Source organism: Acanthaster planci, linkage group LG08 (genome assembly GCF_054643075.1).
Source record: "Acanthaster planci isolate LZ-2023a linkage group LG08, COTS_SCS, whole genome shotgun sequence".
Lineage (NCBI taxonomy): Eukaryota > Metazoa > Echinodermata > Asteroidea > Valvatida > Acanthasteridae > Acanthaster > Acanthaster planci.
In genome coordinates this window covers 13,637,457-13,664,884 of record NC_141784.1, presented here as the reverse complement: position 1 = coordinate 13,664,884, position 27,428 = coordinate 13,637,457, and the positions used below count along the sequence as shown (strand labels likewise).

Sequence of the window (27,428 nt, the reverse complement as noted above, 5' to 3'; positions counted from 1 at the left end):
TTTAGGCCTTAATTATGATAAAATTAGTGCTTCATTGTTGTCAAACCGCAATATTCTCACCAGTAAGATGCAAGCTACATTCGTATTTCGTAATGAACAATACAGAACGTCACTGCGCCCTAAAGTCAATCACTAAGATGGCTGTTTAGCCCAAATGTGCCTCTTCATGAAAAAAAATGCAAGTATACCCGACTTAACATTTTGTAGTCTTTACTCGAGTTAATAAATGCGAGTCCCAACGGCATATCCAGAGGGATAAGGGCAGAATCTCCTGCCCCGGTGAAATGTCATTTGTAAAGGAAATGAAACGACTCTAACAGCTTCCTCTGGGGATCCGGGTGTTTCTTTTACCGATAACAATGACAATCGCATTTGGAGACAATGCCCCGACTTTTCCCCCCACACGGCAACTAAAAATCTAGACATTCCACTAGTCTTATCAACTCAAGTAAGAACTCAAAGCTGTTAGAAAACAAAACTAATCTTAAATTTGACGCATTTGCTTTAAATTTCTCTGTTTCTTCTCTTATAAATTGCAGGAAATAAATTGATAACAAACTTGTAAATTCTCAAAGCAAACAAAAAGACAGTTGCAACACTCTTATCCGTGGTTTAATTTCAGGCCATCTGGAGCGCACAGAAATATGAAATCACCAGTTTTAAAGATTACAAAGTATAAAGTCACACAAAGAATCCCATAGATAGTTCCAGAATACCTGGTGACGCTCGTGGTTTAAACTTTTCAGGAAATGTTGAATGAAAACCCACACCGCACAAAAAGCCAAACGAGAAGTGGTCAGTGGCGATTTGCACACCACAAACGTAAAAAAAAACTAACAAATCACCTTTCACATTATCTGTTATGTTTTATTTACCTTTTGGAATAAGGAACCAGGGAAAGGCTCTATACTACAATAAACATATCAATAATAAGTTGAAAATTCACATAAATGCAAGACAAAGTTTTAAAACTTGAAAAATTGTTTTGACAGTTCCTCACTGGTTACAACCTGGTGGAACTATATGTACTTTTTTACAATGGAGTACAAGCCGAGTATTCTATCAACTTCATTTTGTTTTGTCACAAAATTAATCAATGTATACTATACAAGCTGTCTGAATACAATTTACATAAACGTCTGTACAGGATTTTGTACAATCTATATACATACAGTACACAGACATGATCATCTCTCTCAGCTGCGGGAGATTTTACAACACATACTTTATTATTAATATTTGAAATCAGGAATACTAAGAGGGACTTCACAAAAACGCTTGAAAAAGAGCATACGACAAACTCCAAAAATTACGAACAAACCTGGTACATTTTTGAGTCCACAGCAATGGGCTTCAGATGCGCTGAGATATGTTTGAAATTAAAAATGCAAAAAGCTCAAATGCCCGTCTGTCTGCATACTGGCCTGTGGTTATGATTTATAACAAAAATCTTTCCAGTGTTAATAAATCAATAATGCAGGGCATAAAAAGAGTCCAAGCTAAAAAAAACTTGGATTCACCAGGAATTTTAACATTTGAACAATTTACAAATATTAGCTTCAATAAAAACGCCTGAAGGCTAAAACTGGACATGATTACACAAAGGTTTGGGTTTAAGGGTAATCATAAAGAAAGGCTTAGAAGAACCACCAAACAATGAATTTCCTTTAAACAACAGAGTCAGGCTATAATAAATTATCTTTGGGAAATGAAAAGTAATTTTAACCAACTTTAACACAAAAGCAAAAAAATAAGTGTAACACAAAAAAATGAAAGCGATATGAACGTTCAAAAAAATTCATGGAATTCATGGAGACAACCAGACATATATGAAAGGGAACACTTATTGGCATATCAATGAAACCCTAAATGAACAAGGGGAAAAAAGGGAAAACTCAAAAGCACCAAAAAGATAAAACAAGCATTTTGCAAACGACAATTGCAATAGCATTATAGCACATATTTTGGGAGTCAAAGAAATGAAAATTCATTACTAAATTTGGCAATTGTTAAAATTATTGAAAATTAAGATGAAAACAAGCTTTCAAACTATATTGAGGTACGTTTAGTGTTGGAGCAAACCATGAGCAACTTTTTGTTCAACATTATTGATACACATGCATATCCTCATGAGCTTCACTGCTACTTACATACTTTTTCTTGCTAAAAAATGGACTAAGAACGACCTGTGTACTCTGATCAAATCTTGAAATTCCAAGCAGTATTGCTATCTTACAGTCCACTGTCCTGTAAACTGCTGACCCTGTGCATCAATGCCCAAATACTCTGCACTTCAACCTTATGAAAGCATTTGTAAATCCCCAAGAATAGACGTATACATGTACATGTAGGTGCTGGGACCCCTCAGCTGAAGCTTAAAAACCCGAGATATAAGATTTTTTGGTGTGAAATACACATGCTGCTCATTTAGGTCTATTCCAAGTCAACAGATTTGGTTGAGCGTGAACCTGTTTCAGAGAGAACTTTTGTTTTTCCAACCAGCAGGGATGGAATGTCACTGCATGTACCCCGGACAGTGCAGCATGTAATGCGTGTACTTATTACTGAACACACTGCTCAACTAGTTCTAAGCAGTTTTTTCGCACCTTTTTTTGGCAATGATGCTTAAGATACCATGTCTGATATTCTCTTATTGCACCAAGAAACTGAAAGTAAAAAAAAAAAAAAAAAACTGTTACTTCATAGAGGACAAAACCACTACTTTAGAAACTATTTCTAGTGAATGAATAAAAAAATCGAAAGAAAAATGAACCAAATATCATTTGACATTAAAATTGTACATCAAAATATTTTATGATGCATGATTACTTACACAAAAATATGAAATATCAATTATACAAACAAAGGACAGAAAAAGACAAACAGATAGGTGTGAAAAAAAATTCAGCATTTCCAGGTCAAGTCAAACTTTCAAAACATCATTACAACCATAAACATTTTTAATGCACATTCACGGGCTGGTGAATGAACACTGCTACTGAGTTGCTACTCTTCAGAAGTGAGGCTGTGGGTTAAACCTTGTGTGATTTATGCTCAGTCTCGCTTAAATAGTCATGTCAAAATAATACATGAAATCATCCATTCTGCTCTGGGGTGCCATTCACACCGCCTCAACACGATGACGGGAATTGCCAAAGGATTCTGAAGGCCTGAGGCAGTGGTCACCCCTCCATTGCGTGTATTCAAGAAAATATTGGAGGACTGAGGCTGAACGGAATTTTCCTGAATGGATACTTGGAGGAGTTTGAAAGATTGAGAGTGGTGCCTAGCAAAATGGCCAAAAAGGGTTAGGGTTGATCTGTTGATAGGACAGCCTGAGAAGGGTACATCGACATACTTTTTAAAAAAAATCAACACACAGCAATTCATTATTTAAAATCCCACTGAAACACACTGCTCTTCAAAATAAGTATTCTGTACCCCTCCCTTCAGAGCATTTTTCTGATTTCAACGTCAGTGAACACGGAATTCACAACACCGCACAAACCATCCATTCCAAGTGTCACTTTTAACAACCTGTCACTTGCTTGAAAAACAAAAAGCAGACGCAAGCTAGCAAAGAAAACTGCAGCCTGAGCTTCAAAACAGAATCCCCATTAAGTGTCAAATACTTTTAGACAAGTTAAAGCCACGAGGGTTTGAGGAGTTTGGCCCAAAAATAAACACAGCAAACAAAACAAAACATTTCTTGTGCAAGCTTTGATTTGGGAGATGTTCAAATGGTAACATTCCCCGCCCTGTTTTGCAGTGCTCCTTCTAGGAACATGGCATGGTCCCTACCTGCTAAGTCTTTCCAACTTACATGAGGAGCTTCTCTCACAAAAACATTACAATGGCTTCTGCACGAGCTGCTGACTAAAGTAGAATGCATTTTACATGGGAACGATACACATTCAGGCCTTAAAAAGCAGCGTGTCAGAGGAAGCATTCAACATGTTTCTAGTTCTGACTCACTCCACGTGGCAAAACACCATGGAGGCAAAAACATCCCACACCACAATTTGTAGTCATACTTGAAATCTTTATAAATATATACTGTTTAACAACAATATTGAGTTTAACTTATTGAAGATATATCTAAGCAACGATAAATACTCTACACAGACCGGATCACCTTAGTCTCTTGCATCTAGTTTTGGGTCGTGATGACTTAGGCACTGACTTGGATTTGGTTTCTTTGGCCTGCAAAGGTAGAGTGGAAGATACTACATGTAGTTAGATAATGTACGTTTAACACAAGCTAGAAAAAGACCATTGTTTGAGTAAGGGGAACATAATCTGCAATTCACCAATAAAAAGTGTAAAGGGAAAAGGGAACGATCTTGACCAACACCTCACAATTTAACAAGCATTGCTTACAACATACAAATGTTGGGCATTTTCAGTGATTAAACCATTCTGAGTTTCACACTGATTGATGCATGCAGCAGAGCAGCTGTGGTAAATTCCCTGTCCACCCTAACTCTTGACACAGATCTGTTACAACCCCAACCCAACTACCACTGAAAAAACATTTAACTAAGTCAAGATTGACTACAATATGAAAACATAAGTGGCTATGTCTTGGTTTGCAGCTAGGCTGGCAAGTGCCCTTTTCTTACATGTACGTGTACATGCACACAGGATGCAAAGTGGAGGAACCAGCCTACTCATCAGAAACTACCAAGGTGTATATTCAAACTGTGTTCCAAGTGTGGTCTGAAAGTGGCTTGGGTGGGATTCGAACCCATGACTTCCTGCCCACTAGCGCAGATGTCTTAACCACTCGGCCATCAATTTTGCTGGGATCAGCAAGCTGACTCAAATCCAGTGTACAACCGGGTATTGCAAGTAGCCAATGATGTTGATTGGCTTTACATTGGAGGTGTTAATTGTGTGCTAGGTTTTGCACTTACACCAATGCACATATTCACACTGTATTCCCAATGTGGTCCAACAAAAAATCACAAGTTTGCTGAAATGGGATGTGAACAGTGGGATTAAGTGGGATTTGATTGCAGTGTGAATACACGTATACATGTCTGTGTAAGGGCAAAATCTGTCATAAATTAGCATCCCTTAGGCGAAGCCAATAAAGTCTGTGACTGTATAGTTGCCAAATACCTTATTTCATCACTTACTGTGAAAATCAATCAGACTTGGTGACCTGGCGACTGCGAGGTCACGTACGTTAGACCTCATTCACAAGGAAGCCATTTTTGATCATGTCCCCTAAATCTTATTCATTGTAATTTGTCAAATAGCATGGTGCCAGACGGTGCCACGCCTCACCTCCATTTCTTTCAAATGTTGCTCAGTACAACTGAATAGAAAAGAACACACATTTTTCAATCATTCCTCATCATCAACAAATTAATCCATGATGACGTTTTTTCGTTGCTTTCATTTTATTCCTGGATTCCCAAAATAACAAAAGTAAACTCACTTTCAAATCAGTATGGCCAACTTGGGAATGAGGGCAATTCATATCAGTGATAAGCTCAACTTTTGCAACAGACATTCGCGTTTGTGGAGTCAAGACAATAATGCACAACCATTCTTAGTTTGTAATCCAGTTCATTCAAGTGTAGCATCTTAAACCACACCCACTTACACGGTGTGTGAATAGAATGATTGGAAGCAGTGCAGTGGTATATTAGCTAATGGCCATTTGTAATCTGTAGAGAATGCTCGTATATGATGAAGTCACTAACAAAGCAAATGCTGACATACAGTCAACTCTCATTTTGACAAGGTCAAATTTGCGATGGCCAGAATTCTGATATTAAAAAAGGTAGAGAAACCAAAACTTAAGAGACTCAGGACTTCAGAATTTGCTCTTCAATACACTGCAATTGCCGAGTGTACACCAAAAGCATCTTTTAAGTCTATGACTTTGACACTACGCATCGCGCACGACATCTCGCGAGACCTTGACATATTTGGCAAATGATGATGACATCAGAGCGTTTTTGGTGATTAATTTCAGTCTCTGGAGCCCACCTACTTACTTGTTCCATTTTCTTGTCCAGTTCATTCATGGCTTCTTGGATGGCTGCCTCTAGTGTGCTGTTCATCCTCCGCCCTCTGCTGAAAGAGGTCATCAAGAATACAAAAATATTATCAACAGTACAATTCTGTATTACGACACAACACATAACCAAAGCTAAGGTTCAGCATAATTTTTTTGCACCTTCATTTCAATTCTATATAAATAATAACCATTGAGCATTTGTTATGTGCCATTTTCATACGAATGATCATACAGAATCAACTTACAAGAATTTAAAAAAAGAATTATATTCACACAAAACCTTAAACACTAGAATAAGAAAGCCACATAAAAATCCTGCAGCTTCTATGCCACAAAGTGAGTCTTGAGCCAATATTTAGTTTGCAGCTTGAGAGGAAATCAAACTTTTGTTTTGATGTGTAACTGAGTTTGGCATCCCAACAAATGGGACATTATGTCAGTGTATTTAGTTGGGTTAGGAGAAATGTGCAAGATTCGAATTCTTGAAAACAGAAAAATCTTTCTTCAGGTCCATGATGTATGCCCAGTCATGTAATAGTTGAGAAACAGGACGACACGATACCAGATTCAGAACCCAATTTTAGGGGGTGGGGCAAAAGTTTTTGGAGGGGGGCTCTAAAAATGCAAAAAAATTGTTACATAACCTTGTTGTCCTTGTTGGGGTAAGGTTACATTTTGGGGCCTTTTGGCACACTTTGGGGGAAAATGCAAATGAAATATCCACCCAAAACCTTGTCTTGTATTTTTAAATACCTATTTTTGGGGGGGTTCACAGCCCATGTTTGCCTCTTTTGCATCTTTAAATGTAATGTGATCTGGGAAAAACATTCACACGTCGAAATTTGTCATTATTTTCTTTTATCCATCAACTTAACGAGGACACTGTGCTGTTTTCAAAACTGTTTAATTCCTCATTCTAGGTTATCTGTTACAGGTAATGCTCACAGGAAGTTATAAAAACCAGTTAACCCTCATTTTGAGAAACCAAGCTTTAAAGCACCGAGAAAAATTTCATTAAGATTACACAAAATTGACAGACTGAGAGATTGCAAGTTGTAATTATTAACAATTGAAATGGTAAAAAATTCAAATTGTCAAAAAAAGAGGAGACTATTTTGCCATTATCCCCCCAAAAAGTTCAGGGACGTCTGATGGGTTTTTCCCAGATCGCATCACCAATAGGCAACAGCGCACTCAACGTAGTGCCTAATAATCAAGGAAGCACTAAATTGTCTGTTGCACAGACTTGGTGCCTCAATAAGTACAGTCAGGTCAAGCCAGTATAAGGCAGACTTTGGTGGTGCTTAATTTCCACTATGCCCCCGTCCCTACAAATTGGTTTCCTCTCCGATTACCTTCTGTAGCTCTGCCTAGCACTGTGATGTGCCTCCAGTCCCTCGGATAGAGTCTTCAGTTTCTCAGGCTCGACTTGTGAGCAGCTGTGATCTCCAAACCATCGGACCCACATCTGGGTAAAGATTTGCATAAGGATGTCGAGCATTTGAAGGAGCATTTGAAGGAGCACAGCTCAGATTAGCCTTTTTTGAAGCATGGCAGACACAGCAGGAGGGCCCTATTTGAAGTGGATACATTTGGAGTAAACCCACAAGGTTTTACCCCAACCAAATAGCACCCTCCTGTTGTGTCTGCCATGTATAGGCTAACTGAAGCACATAAGGCCCCTTGATTGGCTATGGTTTGGGCTTCAAATTTTGATGTGGTTATTCAGTAGTACCCAAATTTATATATGGGTTCCCTTCCTTTCTATGTTACAGGTTTCTTCTGGCAAGTAAACTAACCTGCCGTGAACAGTTGGGATGAAATCTCAATTTGTGTTGCTATATATGTGATAATTAGTATTTAACATAAACAATACAGTCATAAAAGTCAAATTTTATTGTTTTGATCAAAATATCTGATGATGAAAAGACATAATTTGTGAATTTCATTAACCCTAACCCTCCCAAATCCTCCAAAATCTGTAAAGTGGAAGAATTTGGAGGATTCAGGGTGTACGGCAAAGGTGCATGGTTGATTTTGAAGGATACCACACGTGAAGGTTGTGGATTAGAGCTTATGTTCTTGTGCTTAGTCAAGCACAAATTCAGCCTGATATTTCTTTTGAATCAACTGCACAGGTCAAGAGTGTCATTCACACAGCCTCAACATAATGACAGGAATTGCTGGAGGATTTTGAAGGATTTGGGCAGTTAGGACATCTCCAAATGACATATTCAAGAAATTTTGGAGGATTTGGGCTGAATGCAATTTTTTCATGTTGAAAATCTGAGGATTTTGGAGGATTCGGGATGGTTCTAGTAAAAAGGCCGAGAAGGTTAGGTTAATAGGGTTAAAGAAATTTAGACATGAACCCAGCAATAGTGGAAGGGCTACATGTATGTAATACAGAACCTCCCATAAGGCTGCAAAAACCCCAATGTTTGATTTTGACACATTCAGAGTGATGAGTTAAACAGCCATTTAAATTTTATAGAGGAATTAGAATATATCTTTTTCCAGGGAAAGAAAACTCTGAAAAATGAATCATCTGTGTTTGAAAACAAAGAGAGGGAAGCAAATCCTATTAACCTAGATTCTGCAATACATGAAATGACGAAATCTGTGCCATTTTGATCAACTGGAGTAGCGGTGCTCAGCGACCATTTCCGGCATGGAGTAATTTACAGCATGTGTGTGAGCCACAACAGGACATACGACAGGGCATACCTTTCCCTCTTCCCTCCTGGAGCGACCTCTGACCTCTGCTTCACTGACCAGCTTCCCTGGCCAAGATGGGTAACCCCTGATGGGTCCCCACACCAGATCCCCAATCTCCAAGTGGCGAGGGAACAACGATGTGTTAAACTCTGTGGACGAGTCTGACAAAACAAGAAACCAAATTAGGGTGAACTCCGGACAAAGCGATGAAAGAAATGAAACTCACTTGTCTGTGACCTCTGCACAGGAAGAGATCTACAGCACTATGCAACCACTCAAGAGAGTCCCAGTGAAAAAAATACCACATGCAGGTGCAAATATGCATGGCATGGCTTGAGGAATGCTGGGGTAATTTTCATTTTAACCCCTGATTTGATGCCAGTGTAGCCCCTGTGCAGGGTTGTAATGACTCAAGTCAATGACTCGATTTGAGTCTGACTCAAGTCACAATATTTGGCAACTCAACTCAACTCGAATCCCTCATCAGAAAACCTGACTGGAGTAAAAGTAAATAAGATTTTGAGTCTCAAAATAAAAGCAAACTTCTTTGCAAAAAAACCAAATATAATGACTTACAGTGCTGGTCTATGTTTGTGTCATGTGTAATTATCATTTGGAGAAAGATGTGGTGTGACCACATCTTAAGAAACAAATTTAAAATGACAAAAAATGACTTTCTCTTGTTTTGATTTATCTAGTTGTGCTCAAATATTTTTTATTCGAATTGACTTGAGCTGAATACTTGACTCACTCAATCCTTGCATAACTCAACTTGAGTCAATACGTTACAATGACTCAACTAAAGTCACTACTTTACAATGGCTTGACTGAACTTATTACAACTCTGGTGCAGTGTTATCACAGTGATTGCTTCTAATTCTGGCTGTCAGATAAATCCAAATTCAATAATGAGTCTTCTCACATGTAAAGATTATTTTTACCAAGTTTGTTGTGGAGTACTAGCAATTGCTCGTTTATCATTTGTAAGTTCATGTTCTCTTTTTGGGTTAAGGTGTCCAAAATCCGTGTTAAATTAGTGGTATACCCTGATGGAACTAAAAAATATGAATGCCGAACTTCACTAACCTGTTCGGACATTGCCACGTAATACCCTAGTAGGCGCCTCCTGGGCTAGTCTCTCTTTCTTGAATCCTGCATCCTTGGCACTAAATACTCCCTTCTGAGTCTCAGAGACACCCCTTTTCAAGTTGGATTCCCTCTTAACGGTACACATCTCTTGGACAGATGGCTCATCTGTCAAAGGTTTGTTCTCTCTGTTTTCCCGTTCATCATCTGATCGGGACTGTGTTTCTCCCTCAGAGATGGCCTCTTGGCTTGGATTATCTGAGTGCTGATCATGAGACAACTCTGAACCTCTGGGCACACCATCCAGGAACTCAGACTCCAGTATCCCATTGGGGGTGGAACCTTCTGCATTCTGGAACAAAACTTGTGGGCTTGAAAGGGCTTCAGACAGAGTTTGCTGCCCAGAGGCTGCTGCTGTTTCTGAAAGGATGACAGTGTCAGGAAAATGAACCTCTTCAACAGGATCCATGTCTATGCACGGTGGTCCATTTACAACAAATGGTGAACTCTTGGACACCAATTTGCTGTGTGCCAAGGTTTCAAAGGTCACACAAGATGGCGTATTTTCTGATGAGGGCAGAGTCAAACTGTGAGTTGATCCTGCAACACTTCTGCATGGATGTGAGTTGAGTTCAGAGCCATCACTAGGATATTGTGAAGGTTGTGAGGTACTTTCTTTTGCCACTGACTGTGTGGCGGCATGAGATGAATCACCCTGAGGAGTCACAAGACTGTCACTTTCTGGAGCAGTTTGGCTTTCTGAAGGTGCCTCTGATGGGATGGGGTCTTCTTCAGGAGTCCTTTCAAATCCCAGAGCTGCATGCTGTATTTCCAGGGACTGTGTTTCAACAGAGATATATGAATGTGCTGCCGTGTTTTCCTCTTTGGCAAAAGACATATTGCTATTTGATTTAACTACATTTTTACCATCTTCATCACTAGATTCTGTGTCATTTTTTAAATTTTGATTAATGGAGGAAGTTAGCTCTGTAGCCTGACAAGCCTGTTGTTGTGACCCAACTTCATCTAACATTGTGTCTCTATTATCGCATGAATCATCAGGTCTGGTGCAAGCAAAAGTTTTGTCCATCAGATCCTCTTCCAACGGCACAGTTTCAAGTTGTTCCATTGGTTCACATTCTATCAAACTATCTCCTCTAACAGATTCACAGTCAACTGCTTCTTTTTGTTTTACTGTTTGTGGGTCTTGACTTTGGTCCAGTGTGTCAGCAGCTCCAAAAGGACTGTCTGCTTTAAGTCCACTGATTTCTAGGTCATTTTGTCGCACTGGATTCATGCACTCTAATCTGGCCTTTTTCACCAGTTCAATATGTTCGGTGCAACCTGGTGTGTCTGCTCTTCCGTAATCCGCGCAATGTTGTTCCACTGGTTCAGTGCTCGTCATGTGAGCGTCATCTGTTGCATCACAACTTGAGCAAGTCGACTGCTCTTGCAGATCCGATTCTTTGTTAAAAGCATGATCTGGTTTTACAGTTGAGCCAGCTTGTGCACTATGACTATCCAATTCTTCGCCTATTGCCAAGTCACCTTCACATGATGATTCAACAGTGTCAGTGAGGCGCTGTGTCAGTAGTTCATTGTCGTGTACATGGCACTGTTCCCGTGGGAAACTGTCTTCTAAGTTACCGTCCATGTCAGTGTTTTCTGAATGCTCCGATTTTGTTGCTTCAATGCCATCCACTTGACGCTGATCAACAGACCCTGTACCAGCATCTTCATCTTCTTCAGTCAACTGATTTTGTGTTGCTATTTCAATCTGTACTGAATGAACCTGTTCCTTCAGTTCAGTGTCCCCTACATGCTCTTGTTGTACTGTTTGGAGGGTACCTAGTTCTTTCACTTCCACTGATTCAGTGACAGACACATCCAGTTCTTCTTCATCAACCACAGTGCTATCTTGTTTTACAGGTTCAAAATCCATTGGTTGACTGTCATGGTCATCTGGTCGATCATCTATCACGGTACCTTGATTTGCTGGCTTTTCCTGTTGCACTGGTCCACTGTCTACCGATGGATGGCATGCAGCTGGTTGATTCTCAAGTTCTTGATTCACAACCGCTGTGTCCCCTGACTCATCATGAGGCAGTAAGTCGTCTGGTAATGACACAGGATTCTGTTTCACTAGTTGGTCTTCCTCATTTGAAGTTTGCTTCATTGGTTCAGTGTCCAATGACTGCACTTGTTCAACTGCTTCAAGCTCTTGCGTTGAATCATGTTGATCAATAACCGAACTTTGACACGCTGGTATACTGTCAACTGATTGCTTTTGTTCAGGTAATTCAGTGCCTATGAAAGGATCCAGATCAACAGGTTGAGTGTCCTCAATGCCCTCCTGTGTTATTGTTACATCATCAGCTGGTGCATCATGTTTTATCTGGTCACTAGCCACTATATCTTCCAATGAGTCGTTATCCATTACTTCATCATGTTTCAATATTTCACTGTCTGTAAGTACACGTAGGTCTTCTTCTGCTGATTCATAATCCAATGGCTGTACATGCTGAATTATGTCAGTGACAGGTGTATCTATTTCCATTTGTTCAGGTTCACTACTTCTACTGTGTTTCACATGTCTCTCCACTGTGGGTTCCAATGGCTGATTATCAACTTCTTCATCACATTTTATTCTGTCGCTGTCTGTTGGTTTACACTGTTCAGCTGGCTCACTATCCATCCATTCATAAAGTTGTGCTTGGGGCAAACTTGTTTCCATCTGTTCCTGCTCTTTGGCTGTGTCCTGTTTCACAAGTGTCTCTCCTCTGTCTAGCGATGAATTCAGTTCTTCAGACTCCATTATCATAGCAGAACAATCAACATCCTCTGAGCCCAGTACTGTATTATCATTGCTGCTGTCATTGCTGTGATGGAATGCAGTAATTGTTTCTGAGGGCTGAACACTAACATCCTCCACACTCTGATGTTGGACTGATCTGTCCGCCACGTCAACCAAAGGATTTGGAGAGCATGACCTGCTTGGAGCCTTTGGGTCTTTTCCTTCATGCAAGAGATCCATGTCACTAACAGGGGCCATCCTATCTGTGAGTTCTCCTGAGGCATCACAAAGATGACCTCTTTCAAGGTCACTGCTTAAGCTTACCTTGGATCCTCCATCTGGGAGTGATGTTGTACACTCTGTGTCCACCATCTCAAGGGAGCACCTTTGATCAATTGTTGCACTTACTTCTACCTGATCAATGTAGGTTTCCCTGGGGTCCTTCTGAGGAGAATCATCATCTGCAGCATCAAGTTGGGTAGTGCCCAGCTGGTCAGACAGACTTCCCTGCCGCTCAGTAATACTGTCTAATGCATCTTCTGTGTCCCTTTTTTCACAAGCATCACTTGAAAGATCTTCAAAATTATTTGTATTTGGCACTGTTTCATCTACCGGTATCACACAGCTGTTTTCGTGTGATATGACTGCAGCTGCTTCAGCATGCTCTGAAAACTGATCCATGGGTGTTTTTTCTTCACAAGACAGAATCAAGTGCTCTTCGGCTTCAATGCCATCATCACTGTTGCCAGCATTAACACCACTATGCTCGTCAGAGTGTTCCCCACTTGAGTCATCACCTGATTCATCTAAGTGGGATGGCTCCTCTTGGCGCTTATCATCAGCTTCAGAGTCTTCAACTCGACCACTCTCCACTTCATGCCCACTGCTAGAAATGTCAGTGCCTGGATCACTTGCTGGCTTTGGGCTGTCAGCTACGTGTAATTTTACTGATTGGTCTGGCAATGTACACAGGGCTTGTTCAGAGGCAGGAAATTTTTCGTCTTGAAGTGGAGGAACTTCTCTCTGTGTTAGCTCAACGTGGTTTTTATCATGAGGTACTTCTATGTGCAACATATCAGAAGTATTCACCGGCGTGTCTGCTTTGTGGTGGGCTTCAGAGAATCCTTCTGCCTCCAATGCTGTTGCTTCATGGACTGGACTCTCTGAGTGATCCTTGTCAGATTGTACAGAAGACAGAACTTCATCCCCACCCACAGCCACCAGCTCACAGTCTTTAGTCTGTGAATCGATGATTTCTGGGTTTAGTTCAGTCTGAGTTAAAGTGGACTGGGGAAGCTTCCTTGTGAAATGCACCTCGCCAGGTTCCACTTGTGATGGAGGTATATCTGGGCTATTTGACGTTGGTGCCATAGAGGACTCTTTGTCAGGTGTCTCTTGGGCAACAACATTTAGTGCATCATGTGATGGTGAGTCCTTACCCAAATGAATGTTGCCAGAAAGCTCATCTGTATTTTGTTGCTCTTGATTACAGGAACTAGATGTCTGTTCAGATACTTCACACATGGTCTCCGTTGTTTCCATAGTTTCAGTAGGAGCTTTTGGAGAGTTATTAGATTCTTTCCCTCTGTCAGAGTCAGCATTCTCTGAGGGCAATCCCTCCTGAGATCGTGTCCCCTCTCTGATGATTACTTTCACTCCGCCACTAGCAGAGTCCAAAACAGCCTGGAAGATTGCCTCAACCTGTCCTGCTTCACTGTTGTGCTTCTTCAAAGACCTTGTCATGGCGAGAATGTCCTTGACCTTCTTAACTCCCCCTACTTTGGATGCAGCCTTGACCCAATAAGCTGCATCCTTGGTTTCTTGATCCTCTACATGTAGGTCCACTGTGGATGTGGTGCTTGAAGAGGCGCTTGCACTCCTGACAGATTTGGTACTTTTCTTGCGCTGTGCAGGTGTTGATGATTTAGGGGTGCCTTGTCCATGAGCCTGCTGCAGATTTGACATATCTGCTGGAGACATATGGTGAGAGGGGTCCACATGATGCATAGGATTTATGACATGCATGGGGTGGTGTAAGTTATCAGGCTGAAGCATGCCCAAGTGCTGAAGTTGCTGCTGCTGTTGAAGCATCGACTGTAGGATGTTAGTATTACACATATTTGAATTCTGAGCAATTCTGGGATCTAACAAGTCTACGGGATATTCCATTCTGCTGGGCATTCCCATTCTGTGTACGTGATGCATCAAGTTAGCCTGATGGGGGTAGAATTGTGGATTCATGAATTGATTAGGGAATCTATGCATATGACCCATGTTGGGTTGTTGCTGTATAGCTGGCATCCTGGGTGTAGGATTGCCACCCATGGCAATATACTGGAGCTCCTGGAGGCCTCTTGATCGAATCTGAGGTCCCATGTGAGGAAAATGTTCAACAGGCATAGTTCCAGCATCCTGTTGCTGTTTCGCTCTGAGCATGGTGGCGTACCACTCTTGTTGCTGCTGCTGCCACCTTACCAATTCTGCATTTTCCACAGTTGGATGTTTGCCAGAGCTTGCAGCTTTTCCAGTGGAACAGACAACATTGTAGGAGCCAGTTACCTTGGTTGTATCGTGGTGGTGCATTGGTAAGGCTTTTTCCGAGTTTATTGCAGGCACTTGGTGAGTTGACATTGCAGCTTCTGACTGTTTTGTCTCTGCTTCCACAGAGGCACGTTCATGCGAAGTTTCAGTACTTTGTAATCTTTGTCGTTTAACGCTTGGTTCCACTATTTCCTCAACGCCTCCAGTACTTGGCCTTTTCCTTTCCGCAGAGCTAACTTGGGGAACATCTGGAGTAGAAACTGCAATGACTGATATACATGTAGTTGGCCTTAACGTACCAGGCTGGTCTTGCAAGTTTTGTACGGCATTCTCTAGGCACTGAATTGGGGACTCATCTGTTTGTTGAGGGTTTGAAGAGGAGCGTTTGACAAACACCTCAGAGGACTGAACAGTGTCCACATTTCCTGACTTTGCGACAAGTTTTCTGTTCTCACAAGACTGTACACTGTCACCACTGGGCAAAGACCCTGAATCAAGCTTTGGGTCTTTGCCTGTCACATTTGATGACATTTTAGTAAACAGACCCATGCCAGACATCAGGTCGCCGGCATGATGGGTTGAGGGACCATCCGGAAACTGAGGCTGCTTTGCAAGCTGAGCTCTGGCAGCTGCTGACAGCAGACTACTTGCAGGGAAGGCACTTCCTTCAAGTGACTGCTTGAATATTTCTTGTAATGTCAAACTGCTGGCTGTAAGTTGCTTATCCACTTTTGAAGAATGCATAGTGATAGGTTTGCTGGCTGTTGGCGATGGGGAGCTAACGTTCAGACTAGCAACAGGAGATTTTCTCCCCAGTTTATTTTTGTCCACTGGTTGACAAGTAGAGACTTCCACTGAATCCTGAACAGGTTGGGGTGGACCCTTCTTAGCTCCATCTTGCATAAAAAAGACTTCATCATTGTGGTTTGCAAATAATGCTGGACTGTTATTGATATTGGCAGCTATTAAGGAAGCCCTGTTTGGAGCATGGTAAATATTACTGAGCAGTGGAATTACTGTAGGAGCACATGCATCAGAGTGGATGCCATGAGTTTGCCCATCTACAAGAAGCTGGTGTGCCTCCCTCTGAAAAGGGAACGGCAGTGCACTGTGGCCATGAGCAGATTGTTTCTCTTTTGGGCTTGGCGACAGGAGTTCATTGCTTAACCTTGGACTTTTACTGCATGTTGGAGCAGTGACGAGGGGATTTGCAGCGGTGGGAGTGCTTTGTGGCCCTGCAGTAGCATTATTGGAGGAAGGCCTGTTTGGGCATGGCAAAGGTGGACTGGAATGAAGCTGTTTCCCTGCTCTTTGTTCTGGAGCATGCTGCTCAGCAGATGAACGCCATGACGACTCAACCTCCTGGCTCCCTCTCCGCAAAGGGGCTGGTCGCTGTTGAGGGTGCAGCTGGTGCTGCACCTGCTGGCACTGCTGCAGGAGTTCCGGGCGCTGCATTTGCAGGAAATGCATTTGGATTTGGCGCTGTTGTGAGTCCATGGCATGATGCTGCAGCTGGTGCTCAAAGGGTAAAGACTTTAACGGTGACACAAAGTTGGCAATGCCAGGAATGTGATGCATGTGGCCACCTTGCAGGGCTAAGACCTGTGATGCCGGCATGTTCTGAGGCTGGAAGTCAACACCACTCTCTGGTTTGGACTTTGATCTTGACCTCTTGGAACCTGCAAAATGGGGTAACACAAACAAGCTTAAATATATCTGTACAAACATGTTGTGTGCTATTGTACCACTCAGCATTCAAAAGCAGATCACTTGCTACCTGGACAAAACGTTACTAAAAGTACGCCACTTTGCACGAGCACAAGTACCGTCCATTTTTTAAGCACAGGTCAATCCAATTGAACAAACCAAATTGCTTATGATTTTCTCCACTTTCACCTATTCAATGTACAAACTCCTTCAGATTTGTAAAAAAAAAATTTTAAACCCACACAGCCATGAAAAAAAATACAACTACACCTTTCTACATGTGTGATTTACATAAATTTTGAAAAATGGTTGTGGTACAGAGAGAATGGCAATTATTTCCGCCTTTGTGGAAGCTTCTGGAGATGCGATAGTGCGCATGTGCGATCGCACACCTCAATCAGGACTGAGGAACTGCATATGAAAAGGGAAACAAAATAAAATGGAATACATGCCGGTACATGCGTATGATTACCTTGTTCATTAACCCTAACCCTCCTCAATCCTTCACCTGTTGGAGGACTGAGGAGTGTTAGGGTTAATGACAATATCACTTTACAGTTCGTAGTGTACATACATTTATCCTTCAGATCTTGGGTTGAAACGGCACGTTGAATTTCCAATGCATCTTTGTGATGCAATGTACATGTACACGTATGCATGTAGTCCTTTTGTACCAACACTTAACAAAGAAACCCCATCAAATTCACCAGTTGTCTTTAGGTATCTAGTTTTGTACCACTTGCTATCAGTATGCCGGTATGCATGTATCGATTCTCCTGCATCACCCGTAGCAATAAATTTCACAGGTTTCTTTTTTGCAAGACATTTAATCCCAACCTGTTTGAAATTCATACAAACAGTATGCAAACACACTTCTACGAGTACCTGTCATAACAACAATCCACACAAAAAACAAAACTGTTTGAACACTAGATCTCATGCATCTCTCTCGCTCTCTCAATTATTGATTCGTTGGAGTCATATTGGAAGAAAATTCTTCAAAGGTCATTACATTAAATGCAATAAACCTACCAGTACGTGGACATGTGCATGTCAATATTACTACACATCCAGGTACATGAATACTTACATGTTCATGTATGTATTCTGAATCAAAATTAAAGCAAGCCAACAAATGAATGTACTGGCGATACCGTTGCTGTACATACAGTGTACAACATTTCTACTTCAAAGTTACATTACAAGATAACCTGGAAAGTCACAGGGACACACAGTATTTGGTAGAGACATATCTATTATGTACAATGTATAAATGCCAAAGCATTCCATGCCTGCCTTATTGCATTTCAGTACATCGGTGTGTTGAGAAATTTAACAGAACCAGTCCTTTCAGCTGGAGGCGGGAAACACAGCAGATCTCACCCCTTTAAAATTGATTCAGATTTTGAAAAATGAAACATTTACAAATAATTTTTATACCAAGTCATTCAATGGTGTGACAGGAATTTGTAGAGCATTTCATCTGACCAAATAAAACATGAAATAAACTGAAATACAGTGCAGATTGGTGGAGAAAATACATGAATTTGTACAGCATGATGTTGACATTGATCTGGTACATGTATGAAGGCCTATCAGTACATTATCACAAAGTCAGGTACTAGTGGCAAATTCACCAAAGTATGCAGGTCTTTGTGTACATGTATATACATATATGAAATGACGACCTTATGTGGGAGATGCAAGTACATGTACCAGTAAGTATGTGTATATATGTCCCTGTAGTACATGTACATATCCAAGCATTCACATTTAAGTTTGTGCAAACTTGTACTAAGATCTGACTACAAATATCCAGTTCGTAATTGTGACGTCACTTCAATTTCAACCACGCCCACTGCACAAGCACTGCACATAGAGTTACATGCACTGATCGCAGTTTACATCGAGCCAGAAGTTTACGCGTAACTTCAGTGATCGTCCAATGGGAGCCTGCAAATCATGGCGCGTCCGCCTTTGTGACGAAGTCACTTACGAATCGGATAAAGCATATAGGCACTTTACAAGTCTAATATAAAAACTTAACAAGCACTATACATACATGTACAGTAAGTGCATGTACTACAACCATTTCAGATCAAATGTCTGAATAACCTGTACACGCATACATTCAGGACAAGGCAGTGTGCATGTACGTGTACTTGAAGAACAAAAAGAATAAAACAAGTCAATGTAAATCATAGAATGCCACAGACTGAAAGTTACACAGAGAAGTGCACATATACTGGTACTGTAAATGTGTCTGAATGATTTGTACATGTAGGTTTGCAATTAAATGTGTGTGGTAGAGCCAGCATGCTGGCAGAACCCTCAATTTTATGGGAATAATGTTTTCCGGGTTCTTTTTTTTCTGTGCCATGCTATAATAATTTTTATGTGCACTACGTGTACATGAATGTCATTAGTACATGTAACATGCATATCCTGTGAGTGTCGAATTATGCACATACCGGGTACATGTACATGTGCAGTGTCCGTGTATTCAGAGGCCTGGTGAATTCATTCCAAATGCATTTCTTGCTCAACCTTCCCTGTAACTTTTGGAATGTCCACTGTAAATCCACAAATGCTTATTACTCCTAATTAATGCAACAGATGTGCATGTCAAACCACTCAAGATTGGTAGGATGCACAACATCCACATGTGAATAGCCTTTGTACCGTACTCTTGATGAATGCAAGATGAGGATTTTTTTCCCCTGAAAACTGATGTTCAGGAGGTATCTGATAAAAAGTCTTTGGGGTGAAAAAGGTAAGCTAAAAGTCAATGAAATGTATCTACAAAATAAAAGCAAACCACACACATACATATACATGCGCAAATACAATTAAATTGCCTTGGAAAAAAAACACAGTTGGAAATGAACAAAATTATGAAAACTCTTTGACATGGACACCCTTGGTACGACCTGCTCCCCCTTTCTGTATTGTTTTTTTCAATTTTCCTTGAGGTCTCAACACTTGTGTTTGTAACAATTCAGCAACTATTTTCCATGATAGTTACTGTTGCATGCATGTGGTGGACGGGACATATGGCAGGTCCATGCACATTGTCACTGCACACAATATGGACCTTGTTAGCCTAATTTCCACTCTGCAAGTACTAATCAAACATATTTTCCGTCAGTTGCTCTTTTTTAACAAATGAAACTTGTGCTATGCATGGTTGAGTTTTAGTTTGTGAAACAACCGTTTACTGGTATTATTACCACACGCAGCTATGAAATAATACTCAATCATGTACATGTATTCAGCATAAAGATGTTCACAAATCCTCACTGACAGACTCTATTTTGAAGCCAAAATGTAATCATGCCTAAGCACAGCGAGAGGATATATAGAGCTTTTCCACGTGACATAACACGACAGGCAAAGGTATTTCAGGAAGCGCACCGTGTCCGTGCATTTCCAAAACTGTGTACATGCATTTCTATTGGCAGTTTCATGAACGCAGGACTGTTGAGAAACTTCAAAGGCTTGCGCATTTCCATACACATCTCTCTAAATGAATGCTGACAGTCAAAAATCGCACGACTGAAAATCATCTACTTGTATACATGTACATGTACATTCAAATACATGAATATCATAGAGTCGTCAGGTACAGTATCAACCCAAATCCAGTCATACTTGAGCAGCCATTATGACATGTCTGAGAATTTGCTCATATGTACATGTATACATATACTCTTCTAAATGAAAGCTGTAAGAATAGATTACTTCTGCAAACAAATAAAGTGAAGAAAATATGCACAAGTAAAAAAAAAACATACCTACAGTAATTACACTCTAGTTGGCTTTCCTATGTCGGCTTACTGCTTTCATTACATGCTGCAAGTGAACACTACAGTATACTAAATTACTTCAAGGGTTAACAACAGGATTCTCCTAAATCAAGCTTTGGAGCTTATTTAATCCACTACTTATTACTGTAGACAAATGCTCCATTGCAAGGACTCACTAGAAAGCTGGTTACTAATATGTAATAGGAAACATGTGAAATTAAACTTTAAAATATAAAGTTTGGAGTACCAAATAAAAAACATGAACGCATCACATTGCATGAACAGTGACAAATTCCAGCAAAACTATATTCACCTTTGCTTCGGCCAAACACTGAGCCCCCACCAGGAGGGCCAACGTTTGCCAGAGCCTCCTCGTTCCCTTGCAACCCCATGGCCATGGCCACCAGCTTGCGCCGGTGCTTGCAGAGCGAATTCAGCTGGCATTCCGCCAGGACATCAGCTGGGAGCTTGGGCCGCGCCGGCACCCGGGGGTTGAAGTTGAAGACCCTGTCAATGATGAGGGGGCACTCTAGCCCACACTTACAGGTGCCCTCGGCTAGAAGGTAGCGCTGCAGGTCTTCGGCACAGTGCAAAAGGTGACCGCTTGGGCTATATACAGAAAGGCGGGAGACAGTAAAGAATAAATGGTTGTAGACCTCTTTCCTTAAAAGGTCTACACAATGCAATTTGTTTTCGCTACAATCCTTGAAATGCACCTTTCTGTTTCAAATTAACCTTGTTTTCAATTTTGGGTTTTGCCATTTTGGAAGGTATTTTTGGTTCATGCTTCCATTTTGATGGGCAAAACCATGATCTCTTTCCAGGGGAGAAAACCTCCATGTGGATTTATCTATGCACAAAAAAATGCTCCAATTTTTGGCAACTGATGACCTCTATTTCCTTTTCTTTCAGTGATTCACTGTTGTGTAAGTACAGGTACATGTGCATTGTGCTTGGCAATAAGCCAATATGTTTCTGATGAGTAATTTTTGGATCACAAATTGAACAGAAAAAAAAAAAAAAAAAAACCTGCAAACTGCAAGTGTCTTCCCTACACAACTTCACACCAACAGAGCTCTCAGTTCTCAAGAGAAATCTTTTAAAAGTGCACCTTTCTGGTCAAACAAACCAAAAAGAAGGTCAAATACATGCAGTTCTCATACACTGAAGAAGAGAACAAAGTTCCACCAAACGTGTCTGAGGCTTCAATTATGGAATGTGTGTATGAATTTAACACCAGGCCTACTCACAAAAAGCCAAGTTAGGACATTTTGATAATGTGCTCACCCCAGTCTATGCACCGTCAAAGTCATTGCAATCAAGCTTCACAATGCAACTAGGTAGTTTATTGACTTATTTAGTAACCAGTACATAAACAGCAGCCATTACTGCCGAAGTGCCACACCCACATGGAGGTTGAATGCATGCTTCGTATGAATTCTCAGCCAATCATGCAACAACATGCTTTGACTTTCCAAAATGCACCTGCATCTCAGGGTAAGGAATATGTTGAATATATATATATGAATGTTGTATCATCACAGCTGGACTATTCTATACAGGACTGAGTGCACCTCAAACCTTAATAGGCATCTGCCTGTACATACATGTAACGCAAAGCTTACTATCTTGCCAATGGAGCACATCACGTGCATGTACTACTGTCAAATACATCTGTACACGGGAGGGATCCCATGCACAGGATACTAGACCGTACACTCAAGACAACAAACAGTAAACAGCTGATCAGAATAACCACCACAGGGTAGTTTTCTAAAATACAATAATTGACATGGTGATCTAACCATTATTGGGGTCTCCCATGCACATAAATATACAATGTTCTTATGCTTACACAGGTCATTAGACTATGGAGCCCATAAAACTGAATATTCCAAATGCATTTTTACCATTTACAGCACTGATAAACATAATAAACACACTTCCTCCTTTACACTGACAACCTAGAGGATGCAAAAAAGAGATGCGGAGTCTCTTACCTGACGTACACAACAGAACCATCACCCCAAATAGTACGATTCCAGCCCATGGGCACAGTTGTGTAGCCCAAGCCGTGGTCGCCCCCAGCCATTGCAGCATTCAAGTAGACTTGCCTGTCTGGATTCATGCCTTCTGCATGCCTAAGGGAGCATGACTATGCTGCCTTATGCACCAAACCAAATGGCACTAGCTTACAGAGCTGCATTAGCCAAATACCTCTTGTTCATCACCGGTGCTGCTGTTTTGATATGTATCAGGAAGTCCTGACCGCGTCAAGTACAGTTTCATGCAGGAATAAATAGGCAGCAACAGTTGTCGTGTACGGTATGGTATCACATGTCTGGAAAAGTAGGGGAAAGACAATACATGCTGACTCAACATTTCAGTAATATCTCTCAAATTTACAGAGAAAAAATATAGTTTGGATTCAAGTGGTAATGCCTATACGTAGATAACATTGCTATCTCCTAATGCGTTACAATGTCCAAATTTACAAAGTATGCCCATACCAAAAGCTGTGCAGCAGAAACATAAGCCCTGTTTGAAAGTCATGAAAAGTGTGCAAAGTCCAGTACAATGTACATGTCAATGTGTATGTATATGTATGTACATCACTGCTATTTAAAACTCACATACTACAAATATTTCCGGAAAACATCCCATAACAATATTTCCTCATACATGTATTTTCTACTGGTTGAAATTAACAGTAAACATATGAATGCACTCATGTTTGTCTGAGAAATATCAAAGAGGAAAACACAATTTACTGATTGCCAACTGAATTGAAGAGCATGTAACTACAGAAACTATGTCCTGGCCTGAAATAAAATTGTAGTCACCAAATAAAGTGCTTACTACAGGTATACAGGTACCAAATACTGAAAATATTGACTTCATAGAACAAATTCAATGACATGCTCTGATCTTCATCGTGCGCTTTGCTATTAAGACTGCTACAAGTATACATGTACTTAATACATGTACATGTACATTGTGAATATAAATTTATTTTCTACCTTGACTGACATCCTACAAGACATTTACAATGCCCACATCAAATCTAGCTGCATGGCGGCTATAGTCTGCACGGTTGTAACAGCTCACTGTCCACTATGACAGTTGACCATGCCGTGCCGTCAGCCAACGTGCTTCCAGTAAAATAGGAACGACATACATACATGTACATGTAGACTACTGCATATGTACATACATTGTGCTCATGTAAAGGTACATGTACGTGTGCATGTATCATTTTTGAGTACTAAAATGTGACATTTTGACATCCAAGTGAAGTGAAGCCGATAAATTGTTTTCTACCCAGGGAACCACACTCATTTCAACTGATTTTGCATTTTGAATAAATGCATATAGCTTGTCAGTTTCATGAACAATTAAAAGTTCTCCCAAGTAACGTACAGTTTTCTTGGAGTTACAATCTCTGAAACTACAAGAAACTATCTATCATTTGTGACAAAACTGGAGCAGCAGCAAGTTAGAAAGTCTGAGGTTGAGCAAGTGTTTGTGCATTTGCTACGGTGATTTTCAGAATGGCTGTCACTGGGCATGCATGCACACACACACACAGCCACCCAAGATGGCGATCCAAGTCCACGCGTGGTAGCTTAGTCTGTGCTGTTGTCAGGAAGTGGACACAGTAGGACAGTCTTTTTTTGATTTTCTCCTTGGTTTGATGTGGTCACAGTTAGCACTGTGTACTCTTTTTAGTATTACATAGTATTCTGAGGCAAATCACATGCACATGTATCATTGTCAATTAGGGTTTTTTTCAGCTTTTGTGACTATTTTCCTCATGTAAAAAAATGGTTACATTCAAATACAAATTTGTGTGGTAAGAGAATTTTTGGTAACTGTGCACCAATTTCTTAACTTTCAAGTTCCAAGTTTTTTACAATGTAAATCTACGTACACAAAAGCTTTTTCTTGGAACATACTTGTGGCACTTGGCTTGTACTTTTATTGAAAAAAAAAAGAGTGGCTGCCATCTTGTAAATATTATACACAACATGAAAGGATTCGCTTCCTTCCTTTTTGCCAAAACCCACAATCTAAATATCTTATTGTTTACATCCAAGTAACCACTAACCACTGACCACATGACCCATACAAGACAACTAGATTCAAATCTTGAAAATAAAATTTTCATAGTGGCTATACCATAGTTAGAGAAGCAGGAATGCGACTTCCAAATTCTACGGTCACACACAATAAGCATTATCTGTCTACCAGTAGACAAGTACATTAACCTAAATGTACATGTACATGAACGGTACATGTAGGTTTAAGACTTGAGGCATTCATCATTTGTTTCAAGTCTTGTTTTTTCTCTCTTTTTTATCAAATCAGACGTTTATTTTTCATAGATGTTTTCCTCTTCCTTTTTCTAGTGGATTAATATCCCTGGAGGGTTCTTTAAAGGAAAATAAAGAAATCCACCTGTTACAGACTGGTCTAGTTCCTGTTTCTAATGCTCCAAAGTGATGTGACACAAGTACCAGTAGACAGCAGCTAGTTTAAAGTGAAGTGACAATAGCCATTGCAATAAATTTTTCCAGCCTGTTTTATAGAGGCATCCAATACAAAGCATATAAGCGGCTACAAAGAATGATCTGAATAGATCATTTTGTTGGGAAGAATGTTGCATACTGCCTCAACCTTTTTTATCATGCATCATCTCAATAAAGGCCAGTCACTGCAGAAATGCTGAAAGACATGAATCTGGGACTGAGAAAAAAGGAGAGAGGTCCATACAGATGCCACTTGACACCCTGTACACAAACCCTATGAGACTGGTCCGGAAAATTCTAAATGTTTTCTCAGTAAACCGCTTGGTATTTTCCCTCCTAAATTGAACTTTTCTGGACATGTTTTTGCTTTCTAATGGCTATTAAGTTACTGTAGGGAGGAATTACTGGCATCCATAGATGGGACTCATTGTTAGGAAATACACAAAAATTTTTCCTTGACTGCTCGTAGACTTTGTACCCCTGAGGTGGTGGCAAGTTGCAATATTCTTTCCGTTTACCTTGGCCAAAATTTTATCTGGCTGTTCAACCATATACTGGACCACATGAATATTAGATGCAAATATCCAGCACCATCTATGACTCATGACATCCATATATATGATGCTGCTTTACACCCTATGCACAAATATGTACCGTATGTATCTTGGAGTACCCTTAATTCGCACATACATGTACAAATATTTGCGCATTCAGCTTTCTCATGGTGAAACCCTTCAATGAAGTTATGATCTGACGTTAACTTACTGTTGATGATCAATCGTCACTTCAACGTTTTTTCTTTTCGCAAGCTTTTCCATGGAGAATTCGGGAAAAATGTTGAGCATAAAGCTTTCCTTTACAGACTAAATTCAAAAAAGAACCGGCTGAAATTGTCTAGAAAAAGGATGAATGATTGCTGTTCGTTCATGATCGACGTTGGACATCCGATACGGGCACTAATGAAAACTTTGATCAACTTTTGTCAAATATTGAAGGCATTATCAAAAATACGGAGCCTGAAAAAACACCGCGCACCTTATATGTTGATATTCCCAGGGGCGGATTCACTGACACTGTATTTTGCGACTTTTTCAAAAATGCACATAGAAAGAAAAGTTTTGTCCTAATATCCATATAACTAATTCATATTAATTTAATGCTAATTATGATATTTTTGAAACAATAAAACTTCATGCCTCACTGTCGTTTTAAATTAAATTTTAAAAAATTATGATCTAGGAGAACGAAAAAAAGAAAGTGATGGGAAGTCAAGCTATTGTGAATTAGGCCTAAAGTGTTTTTCCTCAAACAGCATTATAAAAACCAAAGTAATTACTGCAAAAAATAACTCCTCATTCAAAAGACATTAACTGGCAGATTTATCAGAAGTAGGGCATTACCGATACTCCATAAAATGACAGTTGCAAAAAACATGCGCGAATTATGGTGACGTAGGTTTTACTACAGCCGAACCTACTCATTTGCAGGCGACATTGTTCCTGTTGCTTTGGTGACCTCCAATGTTCTTCATAATATTATTCCAAGTAGGATTTTAGTCAAACTTTCAACTTCTGAAAATGAAGCCATAAATATTTTAGTATATTTAAGGGCAAATTTTGGCCAAAGTACTAAGTGCGCAAATTATAGTGACTTGTGGATGCATTACATACATGTATCATGCGTGGAGGCCTACCCATACACACGATACCGTCCTGCATGTACAAAAATGTACATGTACTTTTACTGGCACGTTAGGTCTACCATATGTATACAGACACGTACACTGTACACTTCTAGATCTTACATACAATGCAGACCTAGTGTTAGTAATTAGCCTACATGTATATACATGTCACGAACATGTACCGTTTACATAGTTTACCATACTGTGCACATGTATGTGCAAGCAACCGTCCTAACGCATGGAAAAATAAATTGAGCTTTTACGAGTGAGTGCAAAGCATCTTCGACTAGGCTAATAAGTTTACAATAAACCATACCGTGCTTCGTAATTATGCTGAGCTAGCTCCTTTCTATAAGCTACAGGAAACGAGTAAAAGCGAAATCTTCCGAAATGCGACAGTAAGTTCTGCAAAATTTGCTGTCATAATCTTCTATTTTCGCCATCTCTCTCACAGGGAGACATGTCAGCTTTCGCTGCAATAAAAAAATATGTAAATTTATAAAATAATTATTAAAACATCCAAAACCAA

At 40.2% G+C, this 27,428-nt stretch overlaps 1 protein-coding gene across 2 annotated transcripts; it reads right to left on the bottom strand.

Moving 5' to 3' along the window:
• Nucleotides 1-846: 846 nt before the first annotated feature.
• Nucleotides 847-27,373, bottom strand: LOC110977353 (uncharacterized). Of its 2 annotated transcripts, none has more exons than XM_022231390.2 (8): nt 27,216-27,373; nt 22,687-23,027; nt 21,000-21,295; nt 9,839-16,852; nt 8,762-8,913; nt 7,390-7,502; nt 6,012-6,090; nt 847-4,203 (listed from the first exon to the last, which is right to left on the bottom strand). In XM_022231390.2, exons 2-8 carry the CDS (start codon nt 22,812-22,814, stop codon nt 4,132-4,134), a joined length of 7,854 nt encoding a protein of 2,617 aa, XP_022087082.2. In that variant the 5' UTR covers nt 22,815-23,027; nt 27,216-27,373; the 3' UTR covers nt 847-4,131. The 2 variants fall into 2 exon arrangements, with proteins under 2 accessions (XP_022087082.2, XP_022087083.2); XM_022231391.2 differs by having other exon boundaries at nt 6,012-6,087.
• Between the last annotated feature and the right edge of the window lie 55 nt (nt 27,374-27,428).